General features: G+C 41.8%; 1 protein-coding gene across 5 annotated transcripts; it reads left to right on the top strand.

Annotated features, from left to right (window-relative positions):
- The first annotated feature begins 1,208 nt into the window (after positions 1–1,208).
- fam131bb (family with sequence similarity 131 member Bb) lies at positions 1,209–21,913 on the top strand. 5 transcript variants are annotated; one of them, XM_034874250.1, is made up of 9 exons: positions 1,219–1,400; positions 10,272–10,309; positions 12,404–12,439; positions 12,856–12,949; positions 14,664–14,888; positions 15,098–15,235; positions 16,216–16,526; positions 17,337–17,615; positions 18,533–21,913. In XM_034874250.1, exons 1-9 carry the CDS (start codon positions 1,373–1,375, stop codon positions 18,746–18,748), a joined length of 1,365 nt encoding a protein of 454 aa, XP_034730141.1. In that variant the 5' UTR covers positions 1,219–1,372; the 3' UTR covers positions 18,749–21,913. The 5 variants fall into 5 exon arrangements, with proteins under 5 accessions (XP_034730143.1, XP_034730142.1, XP_034730141.1 ...); XM_034874249.1 differs by having other exon boundaries at positions 1,220–1,400; positions 12,856–12,958; XM_034874252.1 differs by lacking the exon at positions 12,404–12,439 and having other exon boundaries at positions 1,209–1,400.
- The last annotated feature ends 864 nt before the right edge of the window (positions 21,914–22,777 follow it).

The following is a 22,777-nucleotide window of genomic DNA, read 5'->3' as shown; positions in this document are numbered from 1 at the left end:
GCTTTCCTTCACGTCACTCCCCCCATCTGCCCATGTCTTTGTCTCTCTGTCTTTCAATCTGCCACACACGCACCCTCCACATCTCTTCACTGTCCAGACTGTTCCTGTGTCATTTTCTGGGCAAACACTAGAAACTAGAAAAACACACATGAATTTGTAATCAGCAAAGAGAGAGAGGCAGGGGGCTTCCCAGAGAGAAGTAGAGGAGGAGTGAGAAGAGTCAGAAAGACAGAGAGATAGGAAATAAATGTGAAAAGTGAGACAGGGGAATTCATACAGAAGGTATAGGTGTTAGAGATATAGGTATAGAAGTCAGAGAGAGAGATGTAAAAGAGCCACTCCTCTCATTTGTTTCTCCAGGGATGAGGGGATGGGGGGAATGAAAAGAAGACAAGGGGATCAAACACAAAAAGAGGGAATAGAGCAAGATATGGGAATGTGACTGAGAGTGGAATAGAAAGCAAGAAATAGGTGCAGAGATGACTGATGGGTGGATCAATACAGAGAGATGACATAAAAAGAGGTGGAGACTCAGCAGCGCTCACTGTGAAGGAAAACCCTTGGCTGTTTTTTTTCTTTCAGGATTGTCTAATATTGGTGTATGTGCAGCATTTTTGTTTAATAATCAGTGTGAGGGAGGGAGTAGGAGGCGTGATTGAGGGGGCGATAGAGAGATGAAACCGCTGCAGTGCATTGTTGGGCTGAGCGCACACAGGAGAGGGAGACAGAGAGAATCCCCCATTTTAGCTCAACGATATTACGGCAGTGCAGAGATATCCACAACAATGGCAGCTCGGCACTTTAAGCATTGTGCTATTGATCTCGTAGTGGCAACCCACTTCACACACAGTCAATGCAATTGTTGTGTTAAACTTTCATTAGATTGATGGCTGAGGTTGTTTTGATCTTTCCCATTTACAAATTATCCAATCATATTGTCACTGTTAGTCCCAATAAGTCAGATGGTTTAGGTTAATGTAATAACAATGACAAATTAGATTGAATATCTAATATTACATGTTTCATGTTGGTGATATTTATGCCTATTATTAAAAAAGAAGATAATCTGCTTAAATAATGCTAATAATGCCTCCTTGCATCTTTACTTTGTCCCAATCCATTTCCCTCAAGCTATTAACTGGATCTCTTCTAAGACACTGCACCGGAGAGAGAGAGCAGGGGGAGAAAGGGGGGGGGGAGGGAGTGAATGATCGAGCAAGCGCAGGAGGGAGAGAGAAAAAGAGAGAGCACAGGAAAGCAAGAAAAAGAAGCTAGAGCCGAGAGAAAGAGAGAGTCGCAGGCAGAAGAGGGAGAATGCGCGGTGCCTGGATAACACTTCCACGCTTGTATCCAGGGCCTTTGTGAATACACCATGGGATGCATCGGCTCCAGGACACTGAGTAAGCCCCGCTTCTCTTCCCTCACTCATTGCGGGTTAGAGAGGGGTTTGGGTGGGAGGCGGGGGGAGGATGAGGAGGAGGATGGGGAGCTTGGGTTTGTGTGGAGACTATGTATGGACAAGGCTTAATATATATGTGTGTGTGTGTGTGTGTTGGTACGTGTGCATGTGTGTGAGGTGTTTGCTTCTCTTTCAGTGCAGTGTATGAACAAGGTGTATGGTCACAGAAGCTGTATACACAGAACACAGGCAAGATGTTAGAGACAATATGTGTTAAATTGTACTACTGTGTGTGTGGTTGCATCCCCCAGCTCCCTACTCCCCCCCCTTTCCTCCTCCCATCACTTGATTTATGATGCTGTTTGGCAGCATGTATATGTGTGTGAGTAGGAGGCAGAGAGGGATGGAGAGGAGAGGGAGGCGGGAGACGGAAATGCTGTGAGAGTGCTTATGTACAGGGCAGTATGGCTTGAAGAAAGAGAGGAAAAAGAGACAAGGGATAATGCCGTTTTGCACAATTTGTTATTATTTGCATGAATAATAGGAATAGAGGGGGATAAAGACAGGAGCAGCAGAGGAAGAATTTCAGTGGAGGGAGGGGGGAGACGGACGGATGGCAATGGAGAGAAGGGGGAATGGGAGGGGCAAGTACGTGCAGGCGAGGGTGTGTGGGATTGATGAGAGTTTTCAGGTGAGGACCCTCCAGATAAACCCATAGAAGACTTGTTAAGTAAGGACTTGCTAAGTGGGGAAAGACCTGGATAGGGATCGTGTAAATAATCTTTTTTTGGGTTGTTTGAAGTATAAATATGTTGCAATGCATAGTCCGGTCCTGCATGTCTTATTATGTAGCCTGAATCACTCTCAAAGGTAAAAATGAAAACAGACTTTCTTTGGTGTTAAATATTAATGAACCACTTAGCACATCTGGCTCTTAATCTTATTTGGAGGTACATTTTACCTCAATCTGAAAAGGCCATGACCTTTCAGGGGTTCATGAATGTCAAAACCAGGTCACAGACTGGACCGCCCCCTTTTTTAACTAAATGAGAAGATTTTAAATATATCTAGAATATAAAAGTACAGTAGAAAGAGTACTACAGCACATGACACAGTTAGTAAGGCAGGTGTGAACTGAATTCCTGCAGGAACAGTGTTACAGTAGCTCAGACCCTCCAGATTACAGTATTTGACACACTGTCAACACTTAGGTCAAGACAGGAGACCTTACAGAGTACAGCCACTCCAGCTGCTGGAAATAAGGTGATTGAAGAGGACAGAAAGCTTTAGAAAAGGTGCCGCAGTAATCTGATTGTGAGCCACCTGAATACTGATGCTCGTTTTTATACAAGTGATCAAAGAAGCTTAAGATTTCAATAAGGTTGCTGCTGTAATAGCAGCTTCTAATCAGGGATAAGTGATAAAGAGCTGGGATAAAGGAGAATATGTCAACATTGAAGGCTGTCAGACACATGTAGTAAAGATTGAACATCTACTTAATGGAATATAAGTGTTATCCCAAGCTGTGTGAACTGTAATCTAACATGAATGCGAAAATGAGCAGTACTTAAGAAAAGGACGATCAGGTGTTTTCACGCAGCTCGTCTGTATTGTCTGTGATGCTCTTGTAAGTATCAGAAATAGCAGCAGTCTAGAGGCGATGTTGTGTTTATCCTGGGTGAGAATGGCTTTAGTGTGTGCTATTGATTGGCCTTCTCAACTGCAGTCCACGCTGCCAAGCAGAGATCAACAGGACTGGATCTGTCTGGATGGGAGTAGCCCTGATGTATTTGTCTGCCTTCCGGTAACATTATCCCTCCCTGCTCCATCATATCTGGTAGTGTGCTCCCTGGTCGGGCCGTGATGTCTGTTTGTGCCCACACACTGCTGTAGTAGGGCCAAAATCATGGCTCTCCGTGATAGATCTGGGCCCAGCAGGTTGAAAAAGTACACACCGCATAGTTTACTTTTGTTTTGTATGTGATAGGGGATGTGACACCAAAACAAAACAATAGTGGCATCTTTTAGGAGTAGCAATACTAATAGAAACCTTTATTTTCTTCTTGAAGGACAACACTTTACCCTAGATATAACTTATTATTAAAGGTCTGGGAGTTTAAATGGTATTTAAACAGAAATCCCCAGATGTAAAAAAAATGAACAAAACTATAGGCCATTCACTAAAATAATGCAGACAGTGAGGATAATTGTTTATACTGTAGGTGTGTGTTTGCAGCTGTTAATACGGACCGATTTGGAAAATTAAGGGTTGACATAAATACCAAGTTTGGGGTTAGTTTTGGGTTAGTTTACTTTCTAAAAGTGCTGAAGGTGAAAGTTTCACTTTCAGCACTTTTAGAAACTGCACTGTCCATCAACTGTTTCTTTGCCAATAAAAGGTCCAGTCTACAAAGAATCTACTGAAAATAAATTCCTATTCATCTTGGGTTATGTTTTAAACTGACCCTTTAACATCTGCTTTAGCCCAGCTGCCCTTCACCACCACTATAACCAGTTCAGGTGAAGACACACAGTGATGGACGGTTGGTGAGATGTCTGCATCCATCACCCCTTCAGAGAGCAAAAGGCCTTGAGATGCAGTCGATGGGAGGGGCACATTTCTCTCCAGCTCATCAGCGAGGAAAAGGCAGAGAGATCCACTGCTAAATAACTACAGACTGTATTTTTGTCAGTGACTCAGCTTATGTGTGCAGGCACAGCTTATGGATGCTTCATTGAGAGCAAATTGTCACTCCTCCCAAACATAGTGTTAGTAATTGTGTTACAGCACCATGATGTTGATCACATTTCTAGATGTAATGTAGAAAATGCTATTATCCATAATTGTGCTAAAAGCTACACATCAGAACCATTTTTCTGTATCCTGTTACCAGGCACTTTATAACTGTGAGTGCCGGAATCATTAATCGTGGGATAATTTAGGGCATTGTGTGCAGTGTGAAGATAATGGCTATAGGTCAGGCTGCAGGGGTGGAATTATAGATATGAATGTGGGGCATTAAGACAACTCTCACCTGTTTGTGATGCCTCTAAGCACTCTTTTCACTTTATCTAAGCTGGCTTTGGTAAGGTGCAACACCACTGATTCAGCCTACTGATTGAATAAGCACTAATAGTATGTAGGTTTTGTATGTATGTACTGACTAAAATATGTTTGTAGCACAGAGTATCAAAAGTGTCAGGTGCTGAAAGATTGCATCAAATATGTATTCATGTTCAAACACTTATTTGCTTGTTATTTGATCTGATTGTTCCTGACTTAAATCACATTTTTGACAATGAAACAATGAAAAGGGATTTGTAGAAAAATAATGTTAATTTGTTGAAAATCATGTTTCTGTTTCTCAAGATATTGAAAACAGTGATCATTTTGGTATCATGTAGCTATTTTCACAGTACCAAGATTATGTGTAATCATGTGTGTTTGCATTGACCTTTCAATGACCTCAAGTTTATATCCGCCTTTTTTGCTATATTTAAATGCATGTAGGCCTACGTGTGGGTGTGAATATTTTATAGGCACCACAGTTGCTTCACCACTTTGTCCCATCACTCTGTTTTTGCTTGTGCATTACAGAGAGTGATTCCCTGTCACTAAATTGAAAACCCAACACCCCCTCTAACACCATGCCTTAACACACTGTCAGCCAACAACAGATACCATGTCCCGCATTTGCCAGTTTGCAGTCTGCCTGTAAGCTGGCAAATCTGGCAGACTGAAGCTGATTGATTGGCTTTGGTCCAGATTGGAAAAACCTTGTACACATGAACGCATTCAAGGTGAATGACTCAGTGATATAGTGCCTCAGAGACAAGGGGGGGCCTGATGACCTTTACCTGCGTGGGTGTGTTAGCATATGTGTGTGTAGACACCAAAGTTCTCCAGTGTAGCATGTATATAGCATAGGGTCTTTAACTACAGATGTATGTAAGTGCCTTTGTGTCATATTCTCAACTGTGTGCTATTATAACTTGCCTTGTTGCTGGATGCCAGGTTACAATTCTGCATCATTATGGGAGAGGAATTGATTAAAATGTACATGTTTATGTATGTGTGCTCACCCTTGTATCATTTTCACCCTGTATGTGTAAGTAGAAGATGAGAAATAAGAGGAGTGTGTGTGGGCACATGATGGCAGGCATTTCTGTAAACAATGTGACTCAACCACAGAGTGTGCCATGAAATTGAAACATAATGCCATGAAAGAGAGAATTCTATCCCTACAATTTGATCTCTCTGCGTGTGTGTGTGTGGGGGAATTGATGTGCATTTGTGGATGCACTAAGCATTTGTGTGCAAACCGGTACTGGCTTGTCTCATTGTTATCTGCAGCTACTAAGTACTTCATTGCTGATAAAGAAAAAAAGCCATCTTTTTAAAGACAGGAAGAATCCTTTGGAGTGAGAAAATAAAGATTTCCGGCATAGAAAGTGCTGTCCGCTGTACACGTAACTGGTTGAGTTTCTTCTCCGCCTCTGCAGGTTTTCCTCCCTTTATCTAAACAGAATCGGATCTTTCCATTTAGGTCTAAATATTCATAATGTATTTAGCCAGCCATTAGGATGTTTATGGAAGTTATCAGGTTGATGATGCTGGGCTGCGGCTGCTTGTGCCAAGATACTACATGCTGTAGTTTTTCTCTGCAAAAGTGACTGCTGTAACCTATTTACCCTGTATCAGTGATGGAGATCTGCTCAGGATGGCAGCAACATTCATGCCTAAACAGATTAATGAGGCGTGTCAGGCCTGCCAACAGCAGGGACATGTAGATTGAGAATGCCATTTCAACAAATTAATGGTAGTAACTCATGCTGTGTTCGAGTGCCTGTTTAAGTATAGTCAGACTCCCTGCGTGTGTGTGGATTATGCCCAGAAACACACTTATCCTCAATTATCCACGACCAAACTCTCCCAACCAACTGGGCTCTGTTTCTTAGCTGTGTTCCTGCTGAACTCTGGAGCTCAGTAACCTGACATCTGCACATATTGCTGCAAGAGGGTTGCTATCCAAGCCGGTGCCCCATTGTGGCAAACCAGCTTTACTGCAGCTGTCATGGTAAACAAGCACCAAGCCCTCCCTGAATCTTTTGCATGATTGCTGCAGGGCACTGGGAGTACAAAAAGACAGATGACGCTCAAATGTTTCCCACTTCAGCATGAGCCGTCAAGCCACTACAGTCAGCGCTGAAGCTGACAGTTCAGCCGCTGCAGATCTCTGGTTGTTCGTTTCGCACGGCCGCGCTGCTTCCTCTTTTTTTCTCCTCCATCTCCCCGCCCTCCCTCACTCCTTGCTCCCTTTCTTGGCTGAGCTATGCCCAGCTCCCCTGTGACCGCAGGAGGGTATCGAACGTTGCACCGCTGTTTGTGCAGTGGAGGAGGGAGAGAGAGTGCCAGGGGAAGAAAAGCTGGCTCAGAGCACTGTCATGTGCTCTTTTGTTGTTGCTGTTTCCTCAAGTAGGAAAACTGCCTGCCTTCTCAGGAGCAGAATTACGCATTTGTTTACTGTGCTGCTGCGAGCTTCAGAGCATCACCTACCCGGGTGCAGAAGTACAGAGCGTGCCATGGCTCACTGAGATCACTGTTAATTAGGCCTACTACTGACCCATGATCAATAGAGATATTCAAAGAACTATAAACACAATGACAGCAGGATATAGACATCCAAACCCTTGTGGCTCCTTTAAAAAATAGCACATGATTTGATGTAATCTCATATGAGGCAGTTACAAAAGGTAGACACTATTTTCTGCTCCATTGCTGTGTAAAGGCTGGAGGGCTTCTTAGTGGTAGTTTGTACTGCTGCAGTCCAGAAAACTCTTGAGCCATATTGTGATTCATGTTGGGGGGGGGGGAGGGGGGGGGGGGAATGAGACGACGGCTAATCTACTAATTGGCCATAGAAGGTTGAAAGATGCAGAAGGGAAAGAAACAGAGGAAGAGAGAAGTCATTCTCTGTGCCCCTGTGTTTTATACTGTATGTTGCTGTAGGCCCAATGTATGTGGGTGTGCATATATTTTCAGTTGTGTTTGCAGGGCAGATTTGAATCCAAATGGGAAAGAAATATGAAACACTCTTTCCCACCCAGGCAGAAAATGAGACATTTCTCTGTGTATTATCAGCCCATAAGTAACCACTTCACACCGCACTCTACAGCGCCAAAAATCAAACATGCCTGAATAATCATTCTGAGATCAGATAGACTTCGTTTTTATATAGCAAAAATAGTGCTTGAATATAAATGTGTCTACTGTCTCTGACGACAAGTCCTGATGCAAAGTAGTTTCTTAATTTCTACAGTTTTTGCAACAATTGGCAGTGTAGTTGTACTTTAAATAATTGTTAATTTCTTATACTGCACTGTAACATTTGTTCTCGTATTTTAACTGTTTTTATATTTGTAACTGTTTTGAACTGCTCTTTAATGTTTTATTTAAAGCACTTTGAATTGCCTTGTTGCTGAAATGTGCTATACAAATAAAGCTGCCTTACCTTGCCGTGTTGGGACTTCGCCAGGATATGTGTTAAACCGATAAACCCCACGCTGCCTCCAGGTTTGGGTTAAAAAATGTGTACTGAAGTCTCCAAGCAAAGCTAGCCGTATGATGTTTTAAAGGCTGTGCAGGACACCCCTTGACTAGGAAATTGACTTTGACACATAAAATTGGTGAAGTGTCCCTTTAAGGTCTATTTAACCTGGCAATGTACAACCAGAAAGCTATTTATTCATATACAGGAACTTTATGTACCTTCTGTGTGCCCAGAGTTATTATGGGAAACACAAGGAACACACACCATAGCAAGAATGCACAAAGTGGGTTGAGGGAATCTAGGTCGAACTTAACAGGGAAACAAAACTGTTGATCACGCCTGGAAGTATCTACTCATATGTCTCAGAGATACTTTACAATGATACTTGTACAATCTTTACATCACCTAAAATGCCAAGACCCCAGGTTTGAGTTCTGTATTACCTGTAAAAATGAAACAAGGTGGTCTTGATTTGAGGTTGGCCCACCCTTCCCTGTACGAGTAAAGAAGGTCAATTTTTGGAATGAAGTCTGTCCCTCGTCTGCTGCCCTCGCAGTGATCTGATGCGACTGGATGGAGTGAGGGAAAGGGAAGGGTAATATCTGAGCCCAACAGAGACAGAGTGGAGCTGATGTTTCTGAATCACTGGGTCAGTGGGTCACAGACATCACTGGACATTCAGAGAGCCAACAGTTCTCTGTTTTCTCAGAGCTGCTGAGGAATCGCTCATGATTGCCAAATGCAACTGTGCAAAACGTGATTGGCTCAGCAACGCACACAGACACACACACATGCATGCACGCACGCACACATGCAGGCATGCACGCACACTGATACAGATACAGGAGTGAGGCCCTCTGAGAGATGTAGACACAGACCCTCTGATACAGCGAGCAGGCACCTAGAGACTGAAGCTGTGTTTAAACTCTATTACCAGTACAGTCCCACTAATTAAACTAATGTTTTAATTAGGATTTGGACAGCCGGGAAAGAGGAGGGATAATAATGTTCATTTATCCAAGAGAGAGCACCTATTTCAGAGGACTCCTATCTGCAGTGTGTTGGGTGGATGGCGTTGTGTGTGATCTCCCACGGACTCTTCACAGTGCATTAATAACGGAAATGCATGTGTCGTTTACATTTAGAGGAAGTTCATTAAAAAGAGAAAGACTTTGGCGATTAAACTCCATTGATAGAGAAAGCATAAGTGTCTAGTCTCCAGACTTGGGAGGTGGTGGAGTAAAGCCTGCAGGTGGTCGATGGGAACTCTCAGTTGAACATCCTGGGGGCAATGGTGGGTGATGTAGTAAATCAGAGTTAAAGGGGCTGAAAGAGACTGATCTCTAATATTTACACCAATCCGATTATTTGCCAGGAAGAATTTACCTAACACATACAATTGGGGGACGTGAGGAATGCGGGAAAACAATAAGTGTTACCATTCAGACGCTTTGTTTTAACATTAAATACAAGCAATTGCAATTTAACTTGGTTCATATAGTACATCTGATATCAGAGAGGCTCTAATGCTCTCACATACCTCCCAGATGTAAATTAGAAGTGGGAAATGTTTAGAACTGTATTCATTTGTTTTCCTTTTGGCAAACATGTTGCAGAAACATTGACAGACATATATTTACAAAATATTACAGATACTTCATAGTTGACTTAAAATACCAAAACTTTTTTAGCAATAGCAGTAACGATTTGTTGGAAAGAAACGCCCCCTCTATATCAGTGTGGTTTAAGGAGTTGTTATCCTGTGTTCCTTGTAAAAATAGATGATGAAAACAGTGTTAAGCTATCGCTTTAATGTTTTGATTTTTATGATTTTTGTTTAATGTTTAATGTTCCTGGAATGGGTTTGTAGTTGTTGACTTACGACTCTTTTATCCGTATTATGACTCTGACACTCTATGACGCTTGCTTAATATAAATTATTGTTAAGGGGAGCGATATTTATTTTTGTTTTGTCTGTGTGTGTGCTGTGCTTTAAGCGGGGAGTATTTAAAAAAAAAATGTAGTCAAGAGGAAAAAGGAAAAATTGTGAATGCAGGGTATTTGACATTGTGTGGTAAAGGGAAGTGCCAGAGATGATTCCTCCGTAAAGGAATAAAGGCAGAACATGAGAGAAAATATCTTACTTATTGAACTTTAGCCAAAGCTTAATGAATGTTAAGTTAGTAAATATTCTGTGGAGACAAGGCTACATTTTTATTTGATTGAGAATTGAGTGAAATTAATTTTCATCCTCTCTTCTCTTGTTCTCTCTGTCTCTGTCTCTGTCTTTGTCTCTCTCCCTGTCTTTACCTTGCTCTCAGCGGGAGATGGCGTGCCAGTCCAGAAGGATGGGGAGCAGGTAAGTCTTCAGCAGTCCCTCTGGCTCACCCCTCTTAACTTCCTCTGACAGTGGACTGTTGCCACTCCACCTGAGGAACCAACATGATTGCTGATTTAAAAAACTGTTTCACAGGCAGCTACACGATGAGCTACAGCTCACCACACTAGCTCTCTGTAACTCAGGGTTCCAGTGCTTTTGCTATGGTAGATTAGTAAAGTAGCGCACACATTATGTCGGTGTCAGTTACTTAACTTCCACTACACCTCCCCGCCCTTGAGATGGGGATGGCGTAGCTGGAAAACAATCGCTGGTTTGGTTGGCTCGTTGCTGTTGCTATGGCGTCTGTTGCTTGTCCATCTGACAAAGTCACTGCTTACTTCTGGTTCAATGCAAAACAGCAGTGGCATCCCTCTCTCTTTTGCCAATTTCTTCCACACCATTACTATCTGCTTTTACCTATCCTCGCCTCTCCTGCTGCTTTACAGATACTGTGCTCTAAAACTGATCCCTCTGAGACAGGGCACAGGAGAGGGGACCATTAAATGCACTGTGGACTGATTCCATAATTTATTTATGCATATTGCCCCAGAATGCCCCTTCGGTCCTACGGAGAGCAAAAAAACAACCACACACACACACACACACAAGCAAAAGAAGGAGTGAATAATAGAACGGAAAGAGGCTGATTAACATTAGCTATTTAGATACATGCTGCATGCAGCTGATGAAATTGTGATCACCACCCTGGTAGTCACTCCCTCATTATGTCATTCAGCATTAATTTAATTACAATTTGTATGCACTGGTACTATTGTAGGGAGGGAAGGAATGGAATCAGGAAGGCCCGAAGCCAACGTTTAAACTCAAATAGTTCGACATGTTGGGAAATACCAAAATTCACTTTCTCCCAGAGAATTAAATAAGAAGATTGATACCACTCTCATGTCTGTACAGTACACATGAAGCTACAGTGAGCAGCTGGTTAACTTAGCTTAGAACGAAGACAGCTAGCCTGACTTTGTCCAGAGATAACATTCTCTACTTAACAGCACCTCTAACGCTCAATAATTAACACACTATATCTTTTTATTTTATCTGTACAAAAACTGAAAAAAACGTGTTTTTTTACAGGGTTTTTGTCCCAGACTTTTTCTTGGCAATGTGCAGAAACTTCCTGGAGTCTTTTCTGCTTGCCTAGAAAGTGGGGTGCATGTTGCTTTCTACTCATCCAGCTTCACATACTCCGTACAAACATGAGAGTGCTGTCATCCAACTCAAAGCAAGAAAGTAAATAAGCATACATCCCAAAATGTCATATTATTTCTTTAAGTAAAGTAACACAGCTAGGAAAAGAACTAACTCAATTCTAAGAAAAATACAATTGGAGGGGATATAGGCTGTGTGATAGCCTACATGTGAGATGTTGGGGACCAGTTTATTTCCTCATTTATTTCTGCTTATCCTCAAATGTCTGTGCAGAGCAACAGGAAGGTGGAAACATTTCAGCAAAGCCATTAACTCACTAGTGTCCCCTGTTTAGTTAGTTTCAGATAGAAAAGAATGCTTTGGCAGCTTAGTCCCCAGCATCTGCCCACACACTAACACACACACACACACACACTCTCTCCTGATAGCCTCAGTCCTTTGTCTATCTGCACCATCAGATACCATTGAACACACAGCACTGACATCTCTCTCACTCACACACACCGCTTGCTTTTTACATGTTTTTGGCAGCACATGTAACCAGAGAGGAGACTCATTCATCCGTAGCATATTCACTTTGCTTTAAATAACTAAGCAAAGATACTGATCCCTGTTTAATTCCCTCCCTTCTCCCTGTCATTCCGGTCCTTGACTCTTGCCTTCCTTGTCCCTGGAAAATCCTGTCTGTTTATCTATCTCCGTTCTTCCCCTCTCCCTTCTTTTAATTTCTCTTCCTCTGCATGTCCCATGTGCAATTCCCCCCCTGTCCCTCCTTTCTTTGTTTTCTCCCATTTCACCTCCCGTGCACGTCAATGTTCTCTCTCTCCTTTCACTCTCTATACTCTTTCCCCCTTCTTCTTCACCTATCCTCCTCCTATGTCTCCTACTTCTATTTCTCTTCTTCAGCATGGACGTTCAGAATTTTCATGGGAAGGAATCAATGTAAGTGTTGTGACCCCATTCCTTTGGCCTACTACTTTTCTTCCACTATCTATTTGTTTCTTTCACCTGTTTTACTTTAACTCACCCTACAGTCATGAGCTTTTTCCCCCTCACACCCCCCCTTCACCTTTGCCTTACAGTTGATCTCTTGCAGGTTATCGTAGTGGTGCACAGTAGTAAGCACAATCAGAATGGCTTATTGGTGCAGAATAAAAGAGTACACAGTTAACTTGGAGTCAGGTTTTGGGTAATACAGATTCTATCTTTTGTATTAACCCAACATCTCCATCACTTCTCTCCACTCACCCCTGTCGAACACACATTCGATGTCTTTGTGCACCCTGTCACACTTCCCATACTATCCTTTTCTCCACGCTTCCCCCCCTCCTCCATCCCTCTCTCTTCTCTCCCTCTAGCTGTCTATGGAAGACACCACGTCAATTCTGCCAAAGCTCAAGAGGAACTCAAATGCTTACGGCATCGGGGCTCTGGCTAATGCTTCTCTGTCAGGTGTGTCAGGTGTGTGTCTGTGCTGTAACTGGTAAACCGACCCCATGTTGGCTCGGCCCTCAGTGGGCGCTGGAGTCGAGTCGACATGGTACCCGAAACGGGTTTCCCTGTATCACTTCCTCTCCACACTGTCATAACACACGTCAATGGCTCCTGCTGACTCATTGATGGAATGAATTCAGCATGAAAAAACACACACACACAAACACACACACACACACACACACAAACACACACACACACACACACACACACACACACACACACACAAAGAGTGCATCATCACATAGCTTGTTGCTCAAAGAAAAGGTGAGTAGTGAGTGGGAAGTGTAGTTTTTATGTTAAGTGGTTATGAAACTGTTTTGTCCTGGACTAGTATCAGTATGGATGTTTTGAACCGTATAAAGTGCTGTGTGAAACAGAGTCCAGTGCAGTGATTTTGATTTAACCCAGCTTTGGTGTGAAGTGCAGTTTATTTGAGTGCAGTGAAATGTCTTACAGTAAGTGCAATGCAGCTGCTGCACTGTGTGGTGTGGTCCAGATTTGCCCTGTAATTTATTCCTCTAATTTATTCATAAATCTCATTTCCATGCCCCACCATCTGAGTTAATCCAACAACCAGTGATTTACAGTACGTGTCGTCATGTGCTGGTCACATTAAATATCAAGCACAGCCAATTATGCAGATGGCAGCGTGGTAGCAGCAAATTTAATTCTTCTCTAAAAGATGTCTGTTCTGCAGTGTATGTATAAGTCCAGTTCTAAGACTGACAGTGAGGAGAAAGAGAGCCAGTTTCTGCTTACCCAGCGCAGCCTAGCAGAGGTGCAAAGCTATCATGTCAACAAGCCAACCTCTCATTACTCATGCCACACAGCCACCTCACCCCAATTAGCTTATTCCATCCCATGATGCACCGTTGTCAAACAAGACACATCCATTCCCTCCTCTCCTTCTTGTAGCCCATACGGGCACTGGCTTAGTCTCATTAAACAAATGAACATCACCTCCGCAACTCTTCACCATTTAGCAATTCTTGTAATCCATGTTCATGACGACAGAAATTAAACAGACATTTAAATAGTAGGATTGGACTGAACCTGTGTTTCTAAACTGGTTTATTTGCTTTGTTGAAGCTTCCAATATATATATGTATGTATATATTAAATTGACCATTTCTGTGTATACATAAAACATACATAAAATGGGACACAACTATAATCACATATATCTTATACTTTACCCACTTCTGATCAGCTTTTATGGTAATTATTAATCACAGAGTAAAGATGTAATTGATTGAACAGCATCATATTTGAGGAGAACAACACTGACTGTCCAATTATATCCTCCCACACCAGTTTAGTCAAACCCTACTGGATATCCATAGTTTCATAAGCCATAACAGCATCCATGACCAAACAACAATTACACACTTGATGATAACATGTCTATCTTATGTATGTCTCTCTCCTCTTTCTTTCTGTTTGTCCATCCGTCCACCACTTTATCTCCAAACAACAAAACTTCCACTTTACTTTCTTCTCTATCTACCCACAAATGCTGGATCCCTCAACTCCTCTCACCCCCCCTGCATCAACCTCTCATCTGTTACTTCTATTTTCTTTCACTTCTTCACTTTCTTTTCACTCACCTACGATTTTCATCCTCCCTCCATCTGCTCCCTCCATTGTCTCATGTTTTCTCCACCACCAGGTGTGAGCCGCACTATGAAGGAGAGAGTGACCAAGCCCACAGCCATGGCCCAGGGTCGTGTTGCTCACATGATTGAATGGCAAAACTGGGGCATGAGTACGGTGGGTCCAGGGGGCGTCCCCCTGCCCCGCATCACTACCCAGGAGCGGGAAAAGGAGCGGCGGCTGGAGAGCGACGCCTACAGTGACCTTAGTGACGGAGAGAAGGAGGCTCGATTCACTGCAGGTTGGAAACACACAAACACACACACACACACACACACACACACACACAGACAGAAAGACGGACAGACAGACAGACAGACAGACAGACAAGAACAGGCGCTCAACAGAGCAGAATTATTTGCTCTTCACCTCCCTTTGTGGGATTTATGCCAGTTATTCAGCTAATGAAATGTAATACAGGTGCTCACAATGATCCTGGCTTGTCCTCAGGTATCCTGCAGCAGTTTGCGATCTCAGAGGCCACACTCATGGCCTGGGGATCGTTGGATGGAGATAGCCGGTCGGGCTCAAACCAGGGCAGTGTGGCTCATCTGAGCGAGATCAACCAGGAGAGCATCACCAGTCGAGGTAAATGATTTCACAGAACTACAAATATGACTGCAGATACATTTTCAAAGTAGCCTATGTTGCAGAGTTATCTCTGTGTGAGTAAGCTAAATTGTGTTTTATGAAGTTTGTGTTTTACATACTGAAGGAAGTTATCATACAGAATTTGAGGAAGAAATATTAAGATTTGTTACTTAAGTAAAAAAGTAAAAAAAGTAGTGATGGAGCAGTGTTACTAGCAAAATATACTCAAAGTTTTAAAATAAAATTCAGTGTAATTATACTAACATTGCTGCTTAAGTACTGTGCATGCAGGATTAAATGTTGTAGCTGGTTAGGTAATTGAATCCATGTAGCATTAAAACAGCTGTGTCAAATATGAGTGTTTGTATAGGTTCAGAAAAGCAACTTGCAGTATAGCATGTGTCATGTTGCTCTCTCTCCAGGCTGGAGGGGAAGCTCATTGTTAATTTCACATTTTCCAACATGGACTGTTGGAAGGTAAAACCGAGACACTGCATCTGTATAAAGCTTCTGTCATTGTCACACATATTCAGCCAATGTGGAGATTTGTTTTCTGCAGTGAGTTTTTTAATTTAAGCTCCAGACAAACCACTTTATTCCGACCATCCAGATCAAAAAGATTTGGTCTGATGTGCTTCCAACTCTTCTTAACTGTATGACAACAACTGAAACTAGATTACCCAAAACACAATGAAAAGGTTAATTTGCCTGTTATTTGAGGCGGGGTTATTAAGCAATTTAAAATGAAGTAAAATGCTGATGTTTTACCAGTGTTTGGGATTAAGTTCTTGCAAGTTCCGAGTTAAAACCAAACAATCAGCAGCAGGATTTCCCTGGTTTTATATTTTGAAATATTATAAAAGTTAATCTTATCTGGTCAGTTCAATCTGCTAAAATGTGACCAAACTCTATCATAGCATCTTCCTGTTATCAACACTTCTACCATTACCTCTAATTTCCCCTCCCATTTTTTCCAGATCAGATATTGCACCACTCCTCACCAGAGGTGTGGCCTCACACATATGTCTCCCAGGGCCACTACTGCCTCTCCTCCTCTGATGCCTGGGAGCCAATCAGCAACGATCCCTCTGGCGTGGCGTCTCCACCTGCTGGCTCCTACGTTATGGGGACTGATGGCTATGATGGGCAGGCAGCAGCTCACTTTCTGTCGCAGCAACAGCAGCAGCAGTACACTCTCCAACAGCAGAATCAACTACAACAGCTGCAGCAGATCCATCAGATCCAGCATTACCAGCAACAGCAGCTTCTGCAGTATCAGCAACAACAGGTGGAGTCTCACTTCTGTGGGTGTGACACAGAGGTGTAGCCCATGTGAGAGAGAGATACATTTAGTATGTGAGCATGTTCATTGTTGCATGTCTAAGTCACTCTAGTTTTTTTGGAAACAACTAGATGGACGTAGAAATCAGTCACATCATTGGTTTTTATGTTGAGTCAAGTTTATTCTTGACCTTGGGAATAATAGTTTGACAAAATAATCTTTTTTTGTTTTTCATTCTTTTCATGAAGTCTTTATTTTCACCCAAATACTTTGATAATTTGGCTGATATAACACCTTATTTTATAGTTCCAAAGTTCCCTGTAATTTCCTAGAAAGAAACTGATGTTACTTTAAATTAGTAATATGATTCCTAGAAAAGATAATGTCATTTGACAATAATTATAGGGAATGTTTGTCAACAATTAAATATATACAGTATAGAGTGAATTATTATTGAATTTGTTTTAAATGGAGCAATGCTTTCCATGAATTAATTTCCAGAGTAAATTATTCTCTATATCATAATATCAGCACAACTATTTAAAAACACTAGTTCATGCTTCAAATTGCAAGTTGGAGCCAAACTGAAATGATAAGCCTAAATGTCAGTGCACAAAGAAAAGCAGTATTGATCACCAGCACAGTCAGACAGAGGTATACTGTAAACAGTTTTGCTGTATTGCCTTCCTCTTGGCTGCGTCTTTGTGTATTTTGTCAGACTGATTGATGCTGTGTCACCTCTGACTTGACAGTTTGTCATGGATAGACTCGGATCAAAGCTCTGCTTCTAACTCTTCCTCATTACCCTGTTTCTAGTCGCTGGAGCAAAGGCTGCACAGTGCCAACCACTCTTTGCAAGCGACGCCCAACAGCACCATCCACAGCCTGGTCCATCCCGTTCACCCACCATTGGTCGATCTGTGGAACACGGGGCAGATGGAGGCCTATCAGACAGACGCTGGAAGCTACATGGGTGTGGCGGCGATGGTGGAGCCCAGCCTCTGTGTTCCTTCTGGAGATGACATGGGAACGGAACACTCCCCGCTACTGGAGCAGCAGGAGGAGGAGGAGGAGGAGGAGGAGGAGGTTGTCAAGGTGAGGTGTACGTAGGGTTTGATTACATAAAATTACTTACTCAGCAACTAATTAAAAGGGGCACTTCACTCATCTACTCCGCATCTTAAAGGTCCGTTGACATGGGGCTTTTTGGATGCTTTTATACCTTAGTGGTCCACTAATACTGTATCTGAATCTTGTCTTGAATCTCTTTCCCAAAAATCAGCCTTGGTGCAGAATTACAGCCACTAGAGCCAGTCCCAAAATGAGTTTTCCTTAGGATGTGCCATTTCTGAGTCTGTAGCTTTTGAGGAAGGGGCAGGGGGGGCGCAAGGTGGCGGCTGGGTGTGTGACCTAACTAACTGCCATTTTGCTCTTTTGAAAGCCATGATGTCTATCTTTCACGGCAGGGCCAAATTCTCTGGGCGGCAAAGCAGAGAAAGGGGAGGTAACCTTGCCCCTCATGACCTCATAAGGGGTAAGATTCCAGATCGGCCCATCTGAGCTTTCATGTTCTCAAAGGAAGAGCTTTTTTCTTGGGAATCCCCCAACTTAATGGAAATGCATCAAACTTTTCGTCAGCTGACTCAGACATCTTGGAAGCGGAAGCTTCCTGCATGCACCAACAAGGAACAGTTTGTGACTATGATTTAACAAAACCAACAATAATGGTCACTAAATAAATAACCATTATGGTCAACTAAATATCAACTGTGATGGATTAACCATTTGAAGCCAATCTGGAAGGTCTTTTCCAGTCAATCCTCACACTCTGCTGGTTGTCTGAAAGATGGGAAATCAGTCTACAAACCTTTGGAAGGCAGTTATCCAACGCTTTTGTTTTTTGGTCACCTGTTTTTTTTTGTCTTTGACAAAGAGAGCGGGTGACCCTTACTTATACTTTGGTGGTTTAAATAGTAATGTTAACTGAACTTTCTGTGTGTCTTGTCTGTCAGGAGGAAGAGATAACAATGTGCATGGAGCCAGAGTTGGCCTCGTTGACTCCGCCCACGCAACAAGGGGATGCCTCTGGTGGCAGTAGTCCGGGGCAACCGCCGGCAGAGCCAATCACAGAGAGGAAGTCCTCCGATGTCACCTCCAGCCTCATTCAGAGGCTAGAGAAGGAAGAGGAGGAAGGGCAGGGGCCAGCTGCTTCTATGGCAACCAACTGAGTACCTGGCTTGTCAAGAGACAATTATAAACTGACCTGGGAGTCAGCAAGGAATGAGCGTAATAATACAATATATATCCATTAATCTGTTCCTTTTCAGGTATCAAAAACAACTTTTTGGTTGCGAGATGAATTCTTCAGAATGGTAAGAAACAGATCTGGAGGTGGACTCAAATGAGACAAGAGCTGATGCAACAAAGGACACCTATTTCTTTGTAAGCCTTACATCCCAAAGGTAATTGAAGAGAGGACGGTGGAGAAACTGAAGAGGAGGAGGCTAAGAAGGAGGAGGAGCACTAACTGAATGAGTAATTTTCATCAGGATAATGAAACCACGTTGAGATGAAGAGGAAGGGAAAGAAAACATGCATGCTTTTTATGAAGACAAACAATTCGACCCTGTCATCGTCTTATAACAATAATAACAATGATGAAAAATCTACAATAATAACACATTATAATAAGAATAATTTTGTAATAAAGCAAAAAACAAAAACAAATCTATGTATAAGTGTATGATAAGATATAATAGTTTTCCTATGGGAGAACTAATCTGTTTACAGCTGTTACTCAACATATTAGTGTTTAATCAAATTCATTTCCCTGTTGCATCCAACACATTGTACACATGTGTAATAAAAATAAGGTTCAGAAAATGTCAGCATTTCAGTGAAATGCAGATTAACCATCTAAAATAAATTCTTCTATGATGTTGTGGCACCAGGATGCCCGAGGCACAACCCAGGGACAGGCCTGTCCTGCTGACTGCACTCATTAAACTGCACAGATAAGGATTGTACTGTAAGATAGTGGGCTTCCTACGGTCTCTCTGTATGCATGTTTCTTCAGAGCACTATGGAGTACTTGTACTATAGAGCACTGTATAGACTTTGCACTGATCCTTAGTATCCCAGGTGGGGCCACAGTGGGCCCGCAGTGAGTTTCATTACAGAGAAATAAAGACAGAGCAGTATAAGCAAGTCTCTTTTGCACTGATGCAATCCAACAGATCAGAGGTTGCCTTTGGACTGTTGACGGTAGCCAGTTCCAACTCTGACAACCAAAACCGAGCCACTTGACAACACAAACCCTCAGCTGCTTTTCTTTTTTCTCCATAGACCTAGTCACTACAAAACGAGGATGCTAACTACTATTTGAATGTACTGGAAGACAGACAGCAGTACATAAGTACATTTTATTTGTTATTTCTCCTCACGGTCCACATGGGAAAGAGTCAAATGCTTTCTTAAGAAACAAAGATAAGTCTTTTTAACATGTGGGAGGGAGCTGTTGAAAATGGATTCACTCCTGGCTCTACCAGCCCCCCCCCAACACAAACACACACACACACACACACACACACACACACACACACACACATAAAATCTAAATTGTAACCAGCAACAGGCAGACAAAACACTGGCATCCCAACAGACCAGTGTCAGCTCTGTCGTATCGATGTAAATAGTCTGAGTATATAAAAATTGCCTCTCACTTACAGTCAAAACTGTTCTAGTACAGTATGATTTCTTTATTTTTTTACACCTCTCAGTCCCACTTTATTTCGGGATTGCGCTCAAGCTTACAATTTAGGCGTGAATTTAGTTTTAAAATGAAACCGAGGAATGTTTGTTTTGAGCAATCACTTAAACTAGAGCGTTTTATCCGGTGAATTCATCAGTCAGGGAATCAAAGACGAGCAGTAGTGGTAGTTTTTCTCTGACGGGGAGTACTTTCTCCTCTGACTTTGATGATTGTGTGAGAAACTTTTAAGATAAACAAAAGAAACATTCGGTTTATTGACTTGAATGAATTTATTTATTGATTGATTGCTTCTTTATGCAATGTTGGGGACAATGTTTATTTTTCTACTGACTTGTTAAACCCCTTCCAGTAGAAGTTAGAATAGTGGTCATGGTTGTAAAGCCATCTTGTTTTGGTCTAGTTTTGAGCACTTTGCACCAAGAAACACAAACATGGTTAAAAGATTAGAGATGGATAGTTTGGCAGCTCTCAATTATAAACAAATCTATCATCATTTTTGTTTCACTACAAGAATCCCTGTTTAATAACTCATGAAAACAAGGGCTCAAAACTGCAAACAGAATGTCTTTACACAGTGGCACATATTCATTTATTTATTGAACAATTACTTGGTGGGGAGGAGTGATGTGACAGCTTGCACGGAGTCTATCATTTCATGTAGGTACCAACCCTTGTGGGAGCAGTATCTTTTTTTATGAGTCAGTTTTAAAGACATCATGTGGTGGAAAGACTATAGCTTTAGATTTGTTGATGGTATAAATTGCTAAACTAATTTGGGTTTGACTATTTTCACAAAAAAAAAAAAAAGAGAACGATATTAGTTTGTTTGAAATGGACTTGATAAAAAGACACTGCTCTTGGGTTATTTTTTGCTTTTTTTGTTTGTTTATCAAAATCTCAATGAATGAATAAACTAACAAGAAGCCAAATATATGATGTAGATGTTAAGGTATACTGATCACATCTTTGTTAACTGACTGGTTTGCAATTGAGTTCCTCTTTTTGTATAATTCAACTGCCATCATTCAAAGAGTTACAGTAACTTTTCTGCAGGCATGACGCTCAAAATCTGCTTCTGATTCTCTGCCTTTCTCCTTCTCTCTCTTTGTATCTGTTCTGTGTATTTGTGTCTGTCTGTATGTCTGTCTGTCAGTGTACAGTAAGTTGTCTCTTTGGAAGAATCACTGCCTGGAAAAAAAGAAATAATTTTACATCAACCAAACGGGATTTGAAGGCAATCAGAGAAGTAACTTAGATATGATTTGAAAATGTGTGGCAAAAAAGTAACCGCTGTTAAACAATGCTGTTAAAAAATTGGATGGCTTCTGTAAAAATCTGTATAGAATTGGCTTTATTTGTCTGAAATGAGGCAGTTTGACTTGTGATACCAGTGTGTACACTCACACCTATGCATGCTTGTTGGACGGTTGTCACATGACGGTTCTTCCACGTGGTCCCCCCCTCTCTCTCCTCTTCTGTCAACAACTCTGTTTCTTCCTGTTTTTCTTCCTTTTTTCCTGCACGACAGAACCTCTTACACCCTCTCAAGCTCCTTTACCTGTCTCCTCTTCTTTTCCACTGGTGGAGAAAGAGCAAATAAACAAACCAACAAACAATGGCATTTTGTGTGCTTATGCGTGGGTATCTTTTTCAGGGTGTAAATAATTAGATTCTCACATGTTCACCACTTTCTCTCTCTCTCTCTCTCTCTCTCTCTCGAGCCTAACACATGTTTTGCGACAGCCGGTGTCTCTGGCCAGCTTGTTGGTGCTAGTCATACACACAGCATCACCAAGGAACTGGCAGCAATGCAATCCAGCCTGTCGTGCTTTTCTAAACACATTCCTCTCCAGCTATTATCAGGGATTTTTTGCCAGGAGAATACTAATAAAAATCTTTCAGAGACAAGCCTCCTCTGTGGGGACTTATTTGTTCAAGCTCGCATAAGAATCAGAGACTAAAACGCACTCTTGAGCTGCATAACACTTTACATGGTTTACAAGGTGTTCTCTTTTCAAGCCTAATAATGGAACACTGCATAATAATTTTTCCAACAGTCCAATGTGTAAATATCTCAACAACTAGAGTGAGGTTTCACTTTTTCGCAAAAAGATCCTGTGTTTTTGGGGCCTGCTCACTGCATTGTTAGACTTGATCCATTCAAATGAATGAGGCGGCAGTGTCTGAATGTAGCTAGTTGCAAAACTCACATTCCCATCAGCCTCAGCTGGATGTTGTGTTAAGTGCTACTTAGCAAAGGCTAGCATGCTACAAAAGTAAACTTTAGTTAAACCTGCAAGTTACTATCATGTTACCATGCTGACTTTAGCATTTAGCTCACATCGTTAACGTAGTCTTTTCTACTAATTGTCACTTTTGTTGTTGTAGATAGCTAAAATAAGCTAGTAGACAATTTTAATATTTATTAATTATTTTAAATTACAGACTTGTAATAATGATTTGAATATTAACCATACAGAAAATA

This window comes from Etheostoma cragini, chromosome 6 (assembly GCF_013103735.1).
Source record: "Etheostoma cragini isolate CJK2018 chromosome 6, CSU_Ecrag_1.0, whole genome shotgun sequence".
NCBI classification, from domain to species: domain Eukaryota; kingdom Metazoa; phylum Chordata; class Actinopteri; order Perciformes; family Percidae; genus Etheostoma; species Etheostoma cragini.
The sequence above is the reverse complement of the archived record's forward strand: the minus strand, read 5'-3'. Positions and strand labels throughout refer to the sequence as shown.